The 12379-nt window shown below is 38.8% G+C and overlaps 1 protein-coding gene across 1 annotated transcript; it reads left to right on the plus strand.

The window, feature by feature from the left end:
- The first annotated feature begins 2087 nt into the window (after window positions 1–2087).
- tnni1d (troponin I, skeletal, slow d) lies at window positions 2088–4105 on the plus strand. The gene is made up of 6 exons (XM_087830608.1): window positions 2088–2150; window positions 2526–2567; window positions 2834–2965; window positions 3051–3140; window positions 3431–3613; window positions 3724–4105. Exons 1-6 carry the CDS (start codon window positions 2130–2132, stop codon window positions 3823–3825), a joined length of 570 nt encoding a protein of 189 aa, XP_087686734.1. The 5' UTR covers window positions 2088–2129; the 3' UTR covers window positions 3826–4105.
- Window positions 4106–12379: the final 8274 nt, after the last annotated feature.

Here is a 12379-nt window from a genome sequence, read left to right on the forward strand (position 1 = left end):
TCTATATGAAGATGCCCTTTGTAGCTAATGCTCAGTTTACCAAAAACACCTTAGCGCTTGCATCAGTTTTATTCCAGTATAAGCCACTGGAAATATTAGAAACTTGATGCTCAGGGGTTAAGTGATTTGCAAGAAGAGTCAGTGCTCAGGTCAAGATTAGCGCTCATACTCTGGAGTCTTTGTAAAGTCGTGCCAAAGAATTGTTGACAGGAGATGTTTGTGTTTTGAAATCTTTCTATATGCGCCTTCTTCAGCTCTGAGCAACTGCCTTGCTTTTTAATGTAGTTTTTTTAAAAGAGTGTGCTCTGTTGGGATTTCTTTGACTGTTTTGGTAGATTCTCACAGAGAGAATTTGTCATTTTTTCAAATGTCACTGAAAAATGACCCTAAAATGAAACAGCAAATATTTTGAAACTCAGACTTTTCTACACCAAGATACTCATTTCACCCCAGGAAATGAATGGCTGTTACATGCCTTGTCACACAGCAGATTTTTCCTGTCTTTACCAACTTCCTGTTTCCATTTCCTGGAAATTTTAAAGAACAGCACGTTGCTTTGAAAGCTGTATCCAGCATTAACAAGGTCTTGACAGATGTGCGAAGGACCCAGATTTAATCCAGATGACTCAAGTGACCATTTGCGGTTGCAGTGATTTTTGCTTTCTACAAAGCTGTTAGAAGTGTTCCTGAGCTCATACAGTCATACGCACAGAGATTTCTCTGGAGTCTGTAAACCGTTTAGTCATGTAAAGACCCTGGATAAGAAAACCCCAGATTCTTTGCAACTGTCTGTAAAAAGAAAAAAAAAATGAATTAAACTCTGTTTTTTTACTGTACTTGCAGTAAACCTTACCGCATGTGTTGACACTGCTAACTTGGTTAAAAGCAGAGTACAATGGCGAAGAGGCCTGATCTATTCTTAGAGTATGATTGTCTGCATTGGCTAGCCCCAGTAAAGGCTTTAGGTTTCTCATAAACAGCATATTTATTACCGAGAGAATCTCTTTAGCTATAATGAATTGATGTAATTGCTTAGGTTATATAGCTACTGGCCTCTCCAACACAGAAGAATTGGCAAGCTTTCGAATGTCCTTTTTATGAGAACTTATAATAATGTCAACATTTGTTACTAATATATCAGCTTGTGAATTTTTCCAATTATTCCAATTGGGAAAAATGATAACATTTCAAATGCTGATCTCTAGACAATACCATTAAGGCAACGCTACGGATTTATTATTACACTTTCCTTGTGTTGTCAGTGTCAGGGGAGGTGATATTTAATGCTTGGTCTCTTGCCAGCACATTCTTGGGACCAGACGTTATATCTGCTGTCCACTCGCCATCAACCCCGCATAAAAAGCTGCCCATTGTCTTCAGCAGCTGCTGTTTGACTCTCTTCACCTCCACAGACGCTCATTTACAGGTAAAAGAACAGATGCTATATTGTGTGTTTTACCTAGTTAAGGTTTCTCAGAATATTGCCAGAGTGACTAACAAGAAGGTACTAATATAATTTTAATTTTCTTACAAGATTAGAGCAGAAAATATAAAAAATAAATAGAATTTGTAGACAATAAGACAGTTAATGGTTAAAGCTGTACAATATAGTAATTTGTACATACTTGTACATAAATGCTGTCAACTTAACAAAGAGATGATCTTAAAAATCTGTGTGCAACTGCTGCTGTTTGGCTTTGCTTTTTTCTGTCAGAACAAACGTTGTAGCTGATGTATTCGCTTAACAAATCTGCTGAGCTGTCATTAGTTAAACTGTAAAAAATACAGAATGAAAAAATTTATATTTGGGATGATGATCAACATGATGGAGTAAATACATGGTTAATTTTCAGTGTAGTTTAATGGGATGACATATTACACCAAAACGTCACTAATACAAACTTTCTTTCTTTCCATGTGTTTGTTTCTGCTCAAGAAGTTGAAGGGAGTAAGAAAATTCCTTTTATGCCTGCTGTATGGTTCATATTTGTGAAAATGTTTTTTAAGGGAAAGTTGTGCTCGCTTCCTAAAAGGATAAGAATAGATAATGCACTCGTAAACCTGCCTTTAAGATCATCGTCCTCATGTGTTCCTGCTTGCTGTTTCAGGAGCACGACAGATCCAGAGCGATGAATCCCAGAGGGGAAAAGGTGAGCCAGCTATATTCCACAGTGTTAATCCTCCATGCATGGACAGGGGACACATTGTCCTTGCACACATGGCAAAGATGTGGCAGTGGTTATCTGTCAGAATTGTTATCTGCATCCCTGAGAGCTTTCCCCTTGACTTCATCCTAATAATAAAGCGTTATCTTTTTATGTGTGACTGCAGTAAGTGGAGTCAAGTTTGACACTCGCAGGTCTTTCCATAAAATGTGCAATGTTTAATTTTAGTTGAAAGATACAGTGTACTTTGTTAGCCTTTTATTTACTGTACTGGACACTGTAAATATCACCTTACAGACCTAAGTAATCAATATTTGATTTAGAATCACTGAGCTGATTGTGCTTTGGCTTTCTCTACAGCCGAAGTCGAAGATTTCGGCTTCTCGCAAGCTCTCCCTCAAAGTGAGTTGCCTTTACACGCCTTTTTTTGTTTGCTATATATCCCCATGACAACAAAACTTGATATTACTTTAATACTATTTTATATAAGAACAATATGACGAGCCATGCACATGCTGCAAGTTTCATTAACTCCTGGTACACACCTGACTCACTGCCATATAACATAATACATACTGTTTATGAACACCAACATAAATGATCATTTTTGTCACGGTCAGACTAAAACTTCCTCGTCCTGTGATTGATACCCATTTGTGTCCAATCAGATGCTGCTCCTCACAAGAGCCTGTGAGGATTTGGAGAAGGAGAGGCAAGAGAGGGAGGAGGAGAAAGTACGCTATTTAGGAGAAAAGTTGCCTCCGTTGCAACTGTCTGGAAAGTCCCTGCAAGAACTACAAGTAAGCGCTCTAAAGCCACAAAAGACCAGCTTTTGTAAAGCAGAAAATATAATAATATTAATGTTATCAATATCTGATCTTTTAGGAACTGTGCAAGCAGCTTCATACAAAAATTGATATTGTGGATGAGGAGAGATATGACTGTGAATCCAAAGTGAGCAAGCATAACAAAGATGTAAGTCTCTTTTATCCTCCAGACCTCTGCATATCCTTTGTATCTGTAAAATAACAATAACTTGAACAAATGTCTGAATTGAAATTGGGGGTTAAATTCTCTATTAACTGTATATTTAGGTCAAACCAGAACAGGTTGGCCAATATGACAGAAAGACATTCCTCAAATATTATTGCAGCACTTTTACACTATGTACTCTCCTAAAAACTGAAGAATAAGGAGACAAAGTGAGCTTTTTCTTTCTGTTTCTGTTTTTTTTTTTTCATACATTTTGCGTCATAACGCTTTAGATCCACGAGCTGAAGCTGAAGGTACAGGACCTTGGGGGCAAGTTCAAAAAGCCTGCCCTGCGAAAAGTGAGGGTGTCAGCAGATGAGATGATGAGAGCCCTCCTGGGCTCCAAACACAAAGGTTCAATGGACCTCAGAGCCAACCTCAAGTCTGTGAAGAAAGAGGATGTGAAACAGGACAAGGTACCAGAATCACCACTCTCACATCTTAGCTCCTAATCTCTTGTGTTTCTCAGTACCAAAGCATTTTTTCTGATTTTTATTTATTTTTTCCCGGTTCTCTTCATTCTCAGGTGCTTACCAGTGAAGTAGGCGACTGGCGTAAGAATGTGGAGGCCATGTCAGGTATGGAGGGCCGTAAGAAGATGTTTGACACAGGCGGCGGAGCACAGTGAGATCACCTCTAAAAGCAGGAAAAGTTAAGCTGTCTAGACAGAAAAAGTGGAATACCTAATGGGAGACAAATTGACCCGAAAGCTGCTGGAGTTTAGTTTGAGGTAAAAGCAAGTATAAATCCCACCTGTGCTGCATTTTACCTGATAGTCACTCAGTGTAACGACTCAAGGCACTTAAAGTGTAAAATAAAAGTGTAGAAGCCCATGTTTTTTTTTTGTTACCAAAGAATATTTTGTTTTGTTATGTCACCTTAAGACAATTAAAGAGGATTTAAATGAACACATATTGTTTCCATCGGTGATGTTCCATATCTGTACTTGACTTTATCGTGTTTCATTTTATTGGCACCAGAAGGATTATGTGTGGCACGTCAAAGGACGGCAAGCAGCTTGGCTGTTGATGGATTTAAAAGGAAAGATGAAAAGTGAAGGGAGGGGCAACAACAGGTGGCAGTTGCATTCTGTGTATCTGTTTCAGTGTTTTAAATAGACCTTGTGTGAAAGCAAAAGATTGTGTTTAAATGTAAACTCAAAGCAAATGAATAAAATTTTAAAAAAGGCTCCTTTTTTAAAATAGTTTTTTTCAAATTGGGAATAATTTTGCTTTCGACATACAGTAGCATTTAATAATTTGAAAAAGCAAGTTCAACAGTCATTATGACAAGTAACATTTAGCAGTTTAATGGCAGAAGTAAAACAAAGAGGCTTTCCAGCACATGTTCCACCTTAGACTTTGACAGAGTATATTCAGCCATGATGTCATCTTTTATAAATCAAAGCTCCAGAAAGCTTCAGAAGACCACTAACACTGTCATCCTAGACATTTCATGCATTCATGCACTGCTTCTTTGTTTGACTGGGTTGTCTGGTTGCTGAAAGCCAGACATTGTTATCTGAGGCGTGACAGTAACACCAGTAATAGCTTCATGACTTCTGGAAGTGGTGAGTCTGTTTTATACTTTTATGGACTAGAAACATTTGTGTGTGTTTTAAATAAAGCTGATAGGGCTGCACGCAGCATATTAGTGTTGCGTGTAAAGGACGGCTGACACTTTATGTTGTTAAAGAGCCGTTTTATAATGGTTTCTACATTTAAACCAATGTTATAAAATGAAAACAAATCAACAAACAAAACAAACAGGCTTAAATTCTCTGTATATGTGAAGTAAAAGATAGTGCCTATTTTCATATACCACAAATGTTGACAGCCGACTTGTCAGCACCACATATTGATGACTGTTAAGTGCAAAGGTCAGAAAGCTTTCTGAGCACTTTTGCAATCATCCAAGCATTAGTCATGGCTCATGTTAGCACGTTTGTGCCGCTTGCACTTCATTATCAGCGCCACTTGGTGGCAGCTCACAACAGCATTAATAAATCCGCTGCTGGGAAAAGTAATTACTGCTTTGAAAATTTACTTGAAACTAAATTGACATATTCTCATTCAAAAATCCAGATTATTGTTAATAAGGTTTCTAAACAACTGGTGAATATTATGCACATTAAAGGCTTAATACAGTTAATAAATACAATGCAGAAATCTTAAAAAGTACTATTAGCACTAATATATAATTAATATGCAATATAATTGATGTCACCTATACATGACATTAATTTTATTCTAAAGTAGCAGTCCCCAACCTTTTTTGTGCCACGGACCGGTTTATGTCCGACAATATTTTCACAGACTGGCTTTTAAGGTGTCACGGATAAATACAACAAAATAAAACCAGTACCGATACCAAAAAAGAAGATTTATTCATAACAGATGTGAAAAGACCCAGGGAAACCGGGTTAATGATAAAAACGATTAAAAAAATAAAGATAACAAGTGACAAAAAGCCTAAAAAACAATAAATTTCACACCCGAGCCTCAACTCTCGCGGCCCGGTACCAAACAACTCAGACTGGTACCGTGGCCCGGGGGTTGGGGACCGCTTTTCTAAAGTGTTACTGATGGGTGGTGCCAGGAATAAGCTTAGACTAATCACGACTAGTCTATCCTCATTCCATGTCTTTGGGGTATGCGGCTCAGGTCCTTCCCATGGCTCAGATCTCTGTGATTCTGGATTACGTCAATGAAACTACGCTAACTTAAAGAAACTTCCCACTATTTCACATGTTCTTCTACAGAGTAAAAGACAGTTCGTAAGTTCTAAGATGAAAGTAGCAGAGCCTGACAATAAATAATTACTCTTGTGGCTCTAAGCAGTGCCAGTTCATTTCACTCACAGAATAACCCAAAGGAAAAGACAAAATGAGCGTTAATCTGCAAAAAAAATAAAAAATAAAATACCAGTGCTGATTACAGTGTCTGCAATGTGTATGTGCGTGTGGCCTGATGAGGAGGTATGATTGATGCCATTAATCTTCAACATAAAGCACAAGCGTTGCATTTATTGCTGCAGGGACCGGGGGTGGGTTGACAGTAACAGCGGGTGGTCTGGTGATTAGACACACTGTCCTATGACAGAGACTCTCAAGCTCAGTTCTTTGTATGAAGTCTTGTCTAAGTTTCTTTCAGCGGTATGGCACATTCAGCCCACAGAAAAGCACTTTGTAATAAAGATAAAACATCATGAAATTATATTATCAGCCAGTACCTTGTTGCAACTACTCAATAACTGGAAAGAAGAACAAAATGCAAAAAGTCAGTGAGAGCAGGCTGAATTGAAGGCACTGTGATCAATAAGCAAGGCGACAGTCTGGAACTCTGGGACAGAAAGAATCAGACAAACAATCCAGACAACGGGGAGGACGGTCACAGACAAGCAGGTTTTAATAAAACAGCGGTAGCTTATACTGAACTGAAAGACTAAGAATGTGCATGTCAGGGTCCTGGGTCGGAGCAGTTATTAATTATATTATTATATGTATTTTGTTATTGCTGTCCCTCGTTCTTACTGCTTGTAGATATGTGTGTATGTAGGTGTGTGTGTGTGTGGCCCTGGCAGGTAATTGGCCACACCTGAAGTCCGTGACACACCTGCAGCTGATAAGGCCTCGGAGGAGCTACTTGAGAGTGTGGTGGAGCTCTCTCCGACGCGGGATCATTGCGTGACTTCACGTCAGTCTCTCGGCCAGTCAGTACGATTGTTCTTCCGTATTGCGTGTGTCTTACGGCTGCCTGTTTGTTGTCTCCCCGGGAGAAGCGGGGAGACGAGAGGACAGCGAGCACGGGGTGCTCAGACACCAAGGAGCGGGGAGAAGGGACACTGACACTGGGAAGAGGACACGTCACGGGAGTCGGGATTGCACAGAGGATTTACTGTTATTTTCCTTACCACTGTAAATAAACGCACTGCTTAGCACACAGAGCTCCACGCCTGGGTCCTCCTTTTCCTCACACCCCCACGGTCTGGGTGGCAGACCGTGACAGAATGATCCCGCGTCGGAGAGAGCTCCACCACACTCTCAAGTAGCTCCTCTGAGGCCTGATCAGCTGCAGGTGTGTCACGGACTTCAGGTGTGGCCAATCACCTGCCAGGGCCACACCCACACACACCTACATACACACATATCTACAAGCAGGGAGAATGAGGGACAGCAATAACAAAATACATATAATAATATAATTAATAACTACTCCGACCCAGGACCCTGACAGTGCAGATGCTTTGTAAATAGGAAGCATGGAGGTGAGCTATAAAGTTGCACTTAATAACTCAATAAAGTGCAACTACCCACCTGGTGTGAAGCTGGTTAGCTGGGTAACAGTTAAACTAATGAGGAAAGACAATGATCTGGAAAGTTTTATGAGGAACACAAAACCTTTGGAGAAGTAGAAATGCCTACAGGCTCTGAGATTTCACTTATTCCAAATCAAACTGTGCAACTTGGATTTAATAAACTTGGGCACAGCATCAAGCTTTACGTAAGTAGACTGCACAATGATGGCAAATCATAGGCTGCACTGCATATATAAATTTTAAATACCATATGAATCACAAATAAACCATCAGGTTGGTGGATTGATAGATGTAGGTCAACTCTGTCATTTTCTTTTGTTCCAGGCCAATTTTGTTAGTGAAACTTTTAAAAGGCAGGCCTTAAAGCCTCTCTCACAATGCGACATAACGCCAGATATTTGTCTGTCTAATACAGCCTTAAATCAGGGAACACCTGCCTTTTTGGTTTTATTTGTTTTTACTGTATTTATCTCAAGGTTATCATTTTGCCTTTCTCATAAGGTTATCTTGTGTTTTGTGCCTTAAGTGGCCCCAAAGTGTAAACATTTTACATACAAAGTTATCAGTCAGTCACTGAATTTAGGGTTGCAACATTTACTCATAGCAAAGCAAAAAAGTGTTTTAAATAAATTTTTATTCATTTAAATCACCATTTCAACTTTCTCCCATTACTTTGAGGGTGCAAACTAGCAACCTTCCTTTATGTAAAGCCCATTTCTTTAGCTTCTGGTCTTCTGCTGCACTAACTAGAAGCTGTATATATTCATAGCTTCCTGGGGTGATGTGTCAAATAAGCAGCTTGAGGCAAATCCTGTTTCTTTTCTAAACGATAGTCTATATTTGGAGGTAATGACACAGAAAAGCAGCTTTAATGTAGAATTAAACTTGTGGATTCAAGGGTTTAAATGGACATAAAAATACACACACATACTTGGGCAAACTGCACCGTGTTTCCCTCAGTCAAAAAAAAGTATTAAGGATATAAGACCTGGCCATGTTGTCGTCACTGAGTCAAAGTCTTCATATGCTAGGCATTAAATAAAAAAAACAAAAAACATTTATGGGTACTTAACTGTGAAAAAACAAAAGAGGTTAAAGCACTGCATTGATGAGAACAACTTGCAGACTGTGTATAAAATATAGATATAGCTTTTTGTCTATTAGTTTATGGATTTCCAGGCCTCAGTTTGAGCTTTATGGCCATTTCCATTGTTTTTTGACTTAGAAGTGACCATATTTAGTTTTGTTTTTAGAAATAACCATATGAAAAGCCATGTTATATGTCAGCCAGTTGGATTAAAAAGCTACCAAAGGCACTAAGAGCACTGTTATCATTCAGCTATGCTTCGGAAGGCAACTGTCAGTAAATTCAAACCTTAGTAAAGTTTACAGGTGTGTTTCATAAATTCGCCCTTCACAAATAAGTATATTGTCTGTAGACAAAAACAAATAGTTATGAACCAGGCTGTAAACATGTTTATGTCTGCTGTAAAGTTGGGCAGTTTAACATGCTTTCCTTTTAATATATAGAAGAAAAGTTAAAGTTAGTCCACATTGATTTTCTTTAAATGTTTTTATGAATGCTTAGATATTTCATGAGGTTTCAGATGGGAGACATTAGAGAGACAAGAGTGAGAAGCCTTTTGTCACATCTGAGTATGTTATGTATTTATTTCATCCTCTATAAAGCTGTTTCAGGGCTGTTTCATCACCTTCAGCTGTTGTTCACAGCAGGCCATGCCTCGACCACCACACCCTTGGCGTGCTTTGGTCTGTCTTCGTTCCTGTTATATATTCACCGCACAACGAGAAAAAAAATCACAGAGGAAAGTGAGTCAATATCTGAAGCAGCTGCACACTTTTTCTCTTCTGCGACATGCAGAATTAATACACCTTTTAATGGACTCTTGGAATTGCTTTCTTTATATATTTTTAAAGAAAAAAAATCATTTTCTGTTCCCAGCAAAGATTTACAGCCACACAATGCGATATGTTTTCAGGGACTTATTAAGAAAGACCTTCAGAACATATTATCTCCACTAAATATAAGCAGCCATTGTACATCCAGCACATCCTCCCTTTTCCTCCTGTCACCTGTAATGGTTTAGGTTCATCTACAATCCGTGCCTGCGGCCTTGCTGCCTTCTCACTATCGATCTCCTGTGAGCCAATAGGGAGGAAGAACAGGCTGACGGGTATTGGTTTTGGACACCAAAGCTGGCCAGGAGTCAACAACATGCAACCAATATAGATTCCTCTTCTTTTAATCAGGTGGAAGCTTTCGAAAGGCCTACAACTAAAATTGGAGTATCTACTATTCAACTTAAGGAGACAGTTCTGATAACATATATTGGTTTAATTGAGTTTTATTTAATTTTATGCAATAAAGTGTCAACTTTATTTGAGACCTTTTAAAATGAATGGAAATCTCTGGGAAACCTGACATTTGCTGCTGGATTCAAATCCCTGTGACACACAGGGAGAAACTTCACAGGCTGACTCTGCATTGCCTCAGGTCTCCTTGGAGCAACCGTGTGAACAGCCTGTCTCACATTATTAATAGATATTTTTGGATGAAAAATGCTGGAAAAGGGCAGCTCAAACTTTCTCTTTTTTCTTGCAACAGTACCAAACATTGTGTAAGCTATTGTTTTCCAAAACCTCAAGAGGTCTCTGTGGGTATTAAAATAAGCTGCTCCATATTTTAGAAACCTCTGACAGCTCTGGGACTAAATAAAACTGCTGACTAAACAGAATTTACAAAATATTAAGAACATTAAACCCCAGCCTCCCCCCCCCCCCCCCTTTTTTTTTTTAATAACCCACATCTCACTTGTAACAAAGCTTAAAACTCCCTCTGTTACTCATCTGCTCCTCTTTTATCTCCATCTCCTCCTCCGTGTAGAGATACTTGGAGAATCAATAAAGAATAATGGATTTTACCTAGACTCACCTCAGCAGTGCACTTTATAGAAAGACTCTGCAGTATTTCTGCCCTCACTCTGCTCCCCAGCATGGCTGCTCTTCGGGTGGCGGTGTTGCTTTATCAGCCTGCTTCATCTGGAATAAAATATCGAACTACTCCAGAAACTGCCATAAATTTCTATAAGTAGTCATTGTTACTATGATCATTCCTAATGTTTTTGGCTGAGTCGCTGCATTCTTTAAAAGGAAACTGTAAAAGATAAAGGGTGATATCCATTGAAATACCAAAAACAGCAGACAATAAAAAGACGCATATGTGGCTCAATCAAGGCAATCTTAATCTAAAAACGTAAATATAAGCATTGACATTATTTTATCAAGGTCATTTTTTTATTGTATTTCGTGCCAAAAAAATATAATACCGACCTTCATAAACCAATTTGAACCCATTTATCAAACGTCTCCCAGTCTACCCCTAGAATTGCAGATCAAGGACACGAACATAGTGAGACATCATTAACATATTTACTCAATCATGTATAAAAATAAATGGTCATTTATGCATTCAGTACTCTAATAACATTACAGTTATGTGTTAATAACAACAGCTGCCACGCTTTCGACAAAGGATGTGAATGGTTGCCAGGTAACATACAATTTCCCAAAAGATCCTCTAATGATATATATTTTTCAAGATGAAAATGAGGCATTACCTTTCTTCCAGTGGCAAAACATGGTAAATGGCCTGCATTTGTATAGCGCTTTACTCAGTCCCTAAGCGCTTTACACTACATTCAGTCATTCACCCATTCACACACACATTCACACACTGGTGATGGCAGCTACGTTGTAGCCACAGCTGCCCTGGGGCGCACTGACAGAGGCGAGGCTGCCGGACACTGGCGCCACCGGGCCCTCTGCCCACCATCAGAGATGGTGGTGGGCAGAGAATCCTTCTGTTTAGAAAGTATGAGTCTTCTGGGCAATAGAGAAACGAAGACAAGGAAATCACAAGCATCATGCTCACTAAGAGAAATATGTAAAAAAAAAAAAAAGAAAAAAAAAGTGAAATCAGCAGAGATGAATGTACCATTTGGCCATATATTTTAGAGAAAGTCTCAAAAATACATTGGCATATGATCTATAGCTTTGGACATAATCAAAACGTATGTAAAAGTATAGCTGGCGCCCTCTGCATTGGTCACATGGAAGATCAAGGTGTGTCTGGATTTTTGATTTGTCCTTAGACCAATAAAGATGATGCACAACTACAAACTGCACCACAGATTGTCTAACACACTCTGAAGAGGTGGAAATCTTTCTTCAAATATTTGGCTAATTTGGGTCTGGAATTGGTTTTCCTCAAATCAGTTTCCCATTAATTTTTAAAAATATTCTTAAATAGGGATTTAAAATAGAAATTATCGTTTGCTACTCTTGTAGCAGCAGTAGAGCTATACAGAAAGATCCACACGCCAACTGCCATATGTATCTGTCAATATCCTGGGTCCTAGCCCCAGAATTTTTGTGGACTTTTATTTAAAATGCTATTTGGTTCATGGTTTGTATGTCAATTATATTTGATTGTCATATTCCTTTCTGTCCCTTTAGTTCTTTGTTTCAGTTGCTATCTAGTTGTAATATTTATTAGTATTGGGGTTTGGATCATTTTGTGTAGTTGCCTAGCCTTTCCTCTTGTATCTTTCTGTGTCAAGATTATGTGTGTTCGGGTCTTGTCTCTTTCCATAATGATTGGTTTTTTTTGGCTGTCTCTTGACTTTGTGGTCTTATTTCTAGTTTTATTTCTTGTCTTGCTGAATGTTGACTATGTTTTACATGTTTCTTGTTTCCCTGCTGTTTCCACTCCCCTTGCATACTGTATATACACCCCAGACTTTCAGTTAAACCTTTTTGTGTTGTGCCTCCCTGCTTCCCGTGTG

Source organism: Neolamprologus brichardi, chromosome 17 (genome assembly GCF_056152115.1).
Source record: "Neolamprologus brichardi isolate AB-2024 chromosome 17, ASM5615211v1, whole genome shotgun sequence".
Taxonomy (NCBI): domain Eukaryota; kingdom Metazoa; phylum Chordata; class Actinopteri; order Cichliformes; family Cichlidae; genus Neolamprologus; species Neolamprologus brichardi.

Coding starts and splice junctions, on each gene's coding strand:
- tnni1d (XM_087830608.1), top strand. CDS start 2,130: ATGAATCCCAGAGGGGAAAAG. Junction 2,151..2,525: donor TGAATCCCAGAGGGGAAAAG/GTGAGCCAGCTA, acceptor CTTTCTCTACAG/CCGAAGTCGAAGATTTCGGC. Junction 2,966..3,050: donor AGTCCCTGCAAGAACTACAA/GTAAGCGCTCTA, acceptor CTGATCTTTTAG/GAACTGTGCAAGCAGCTTCA.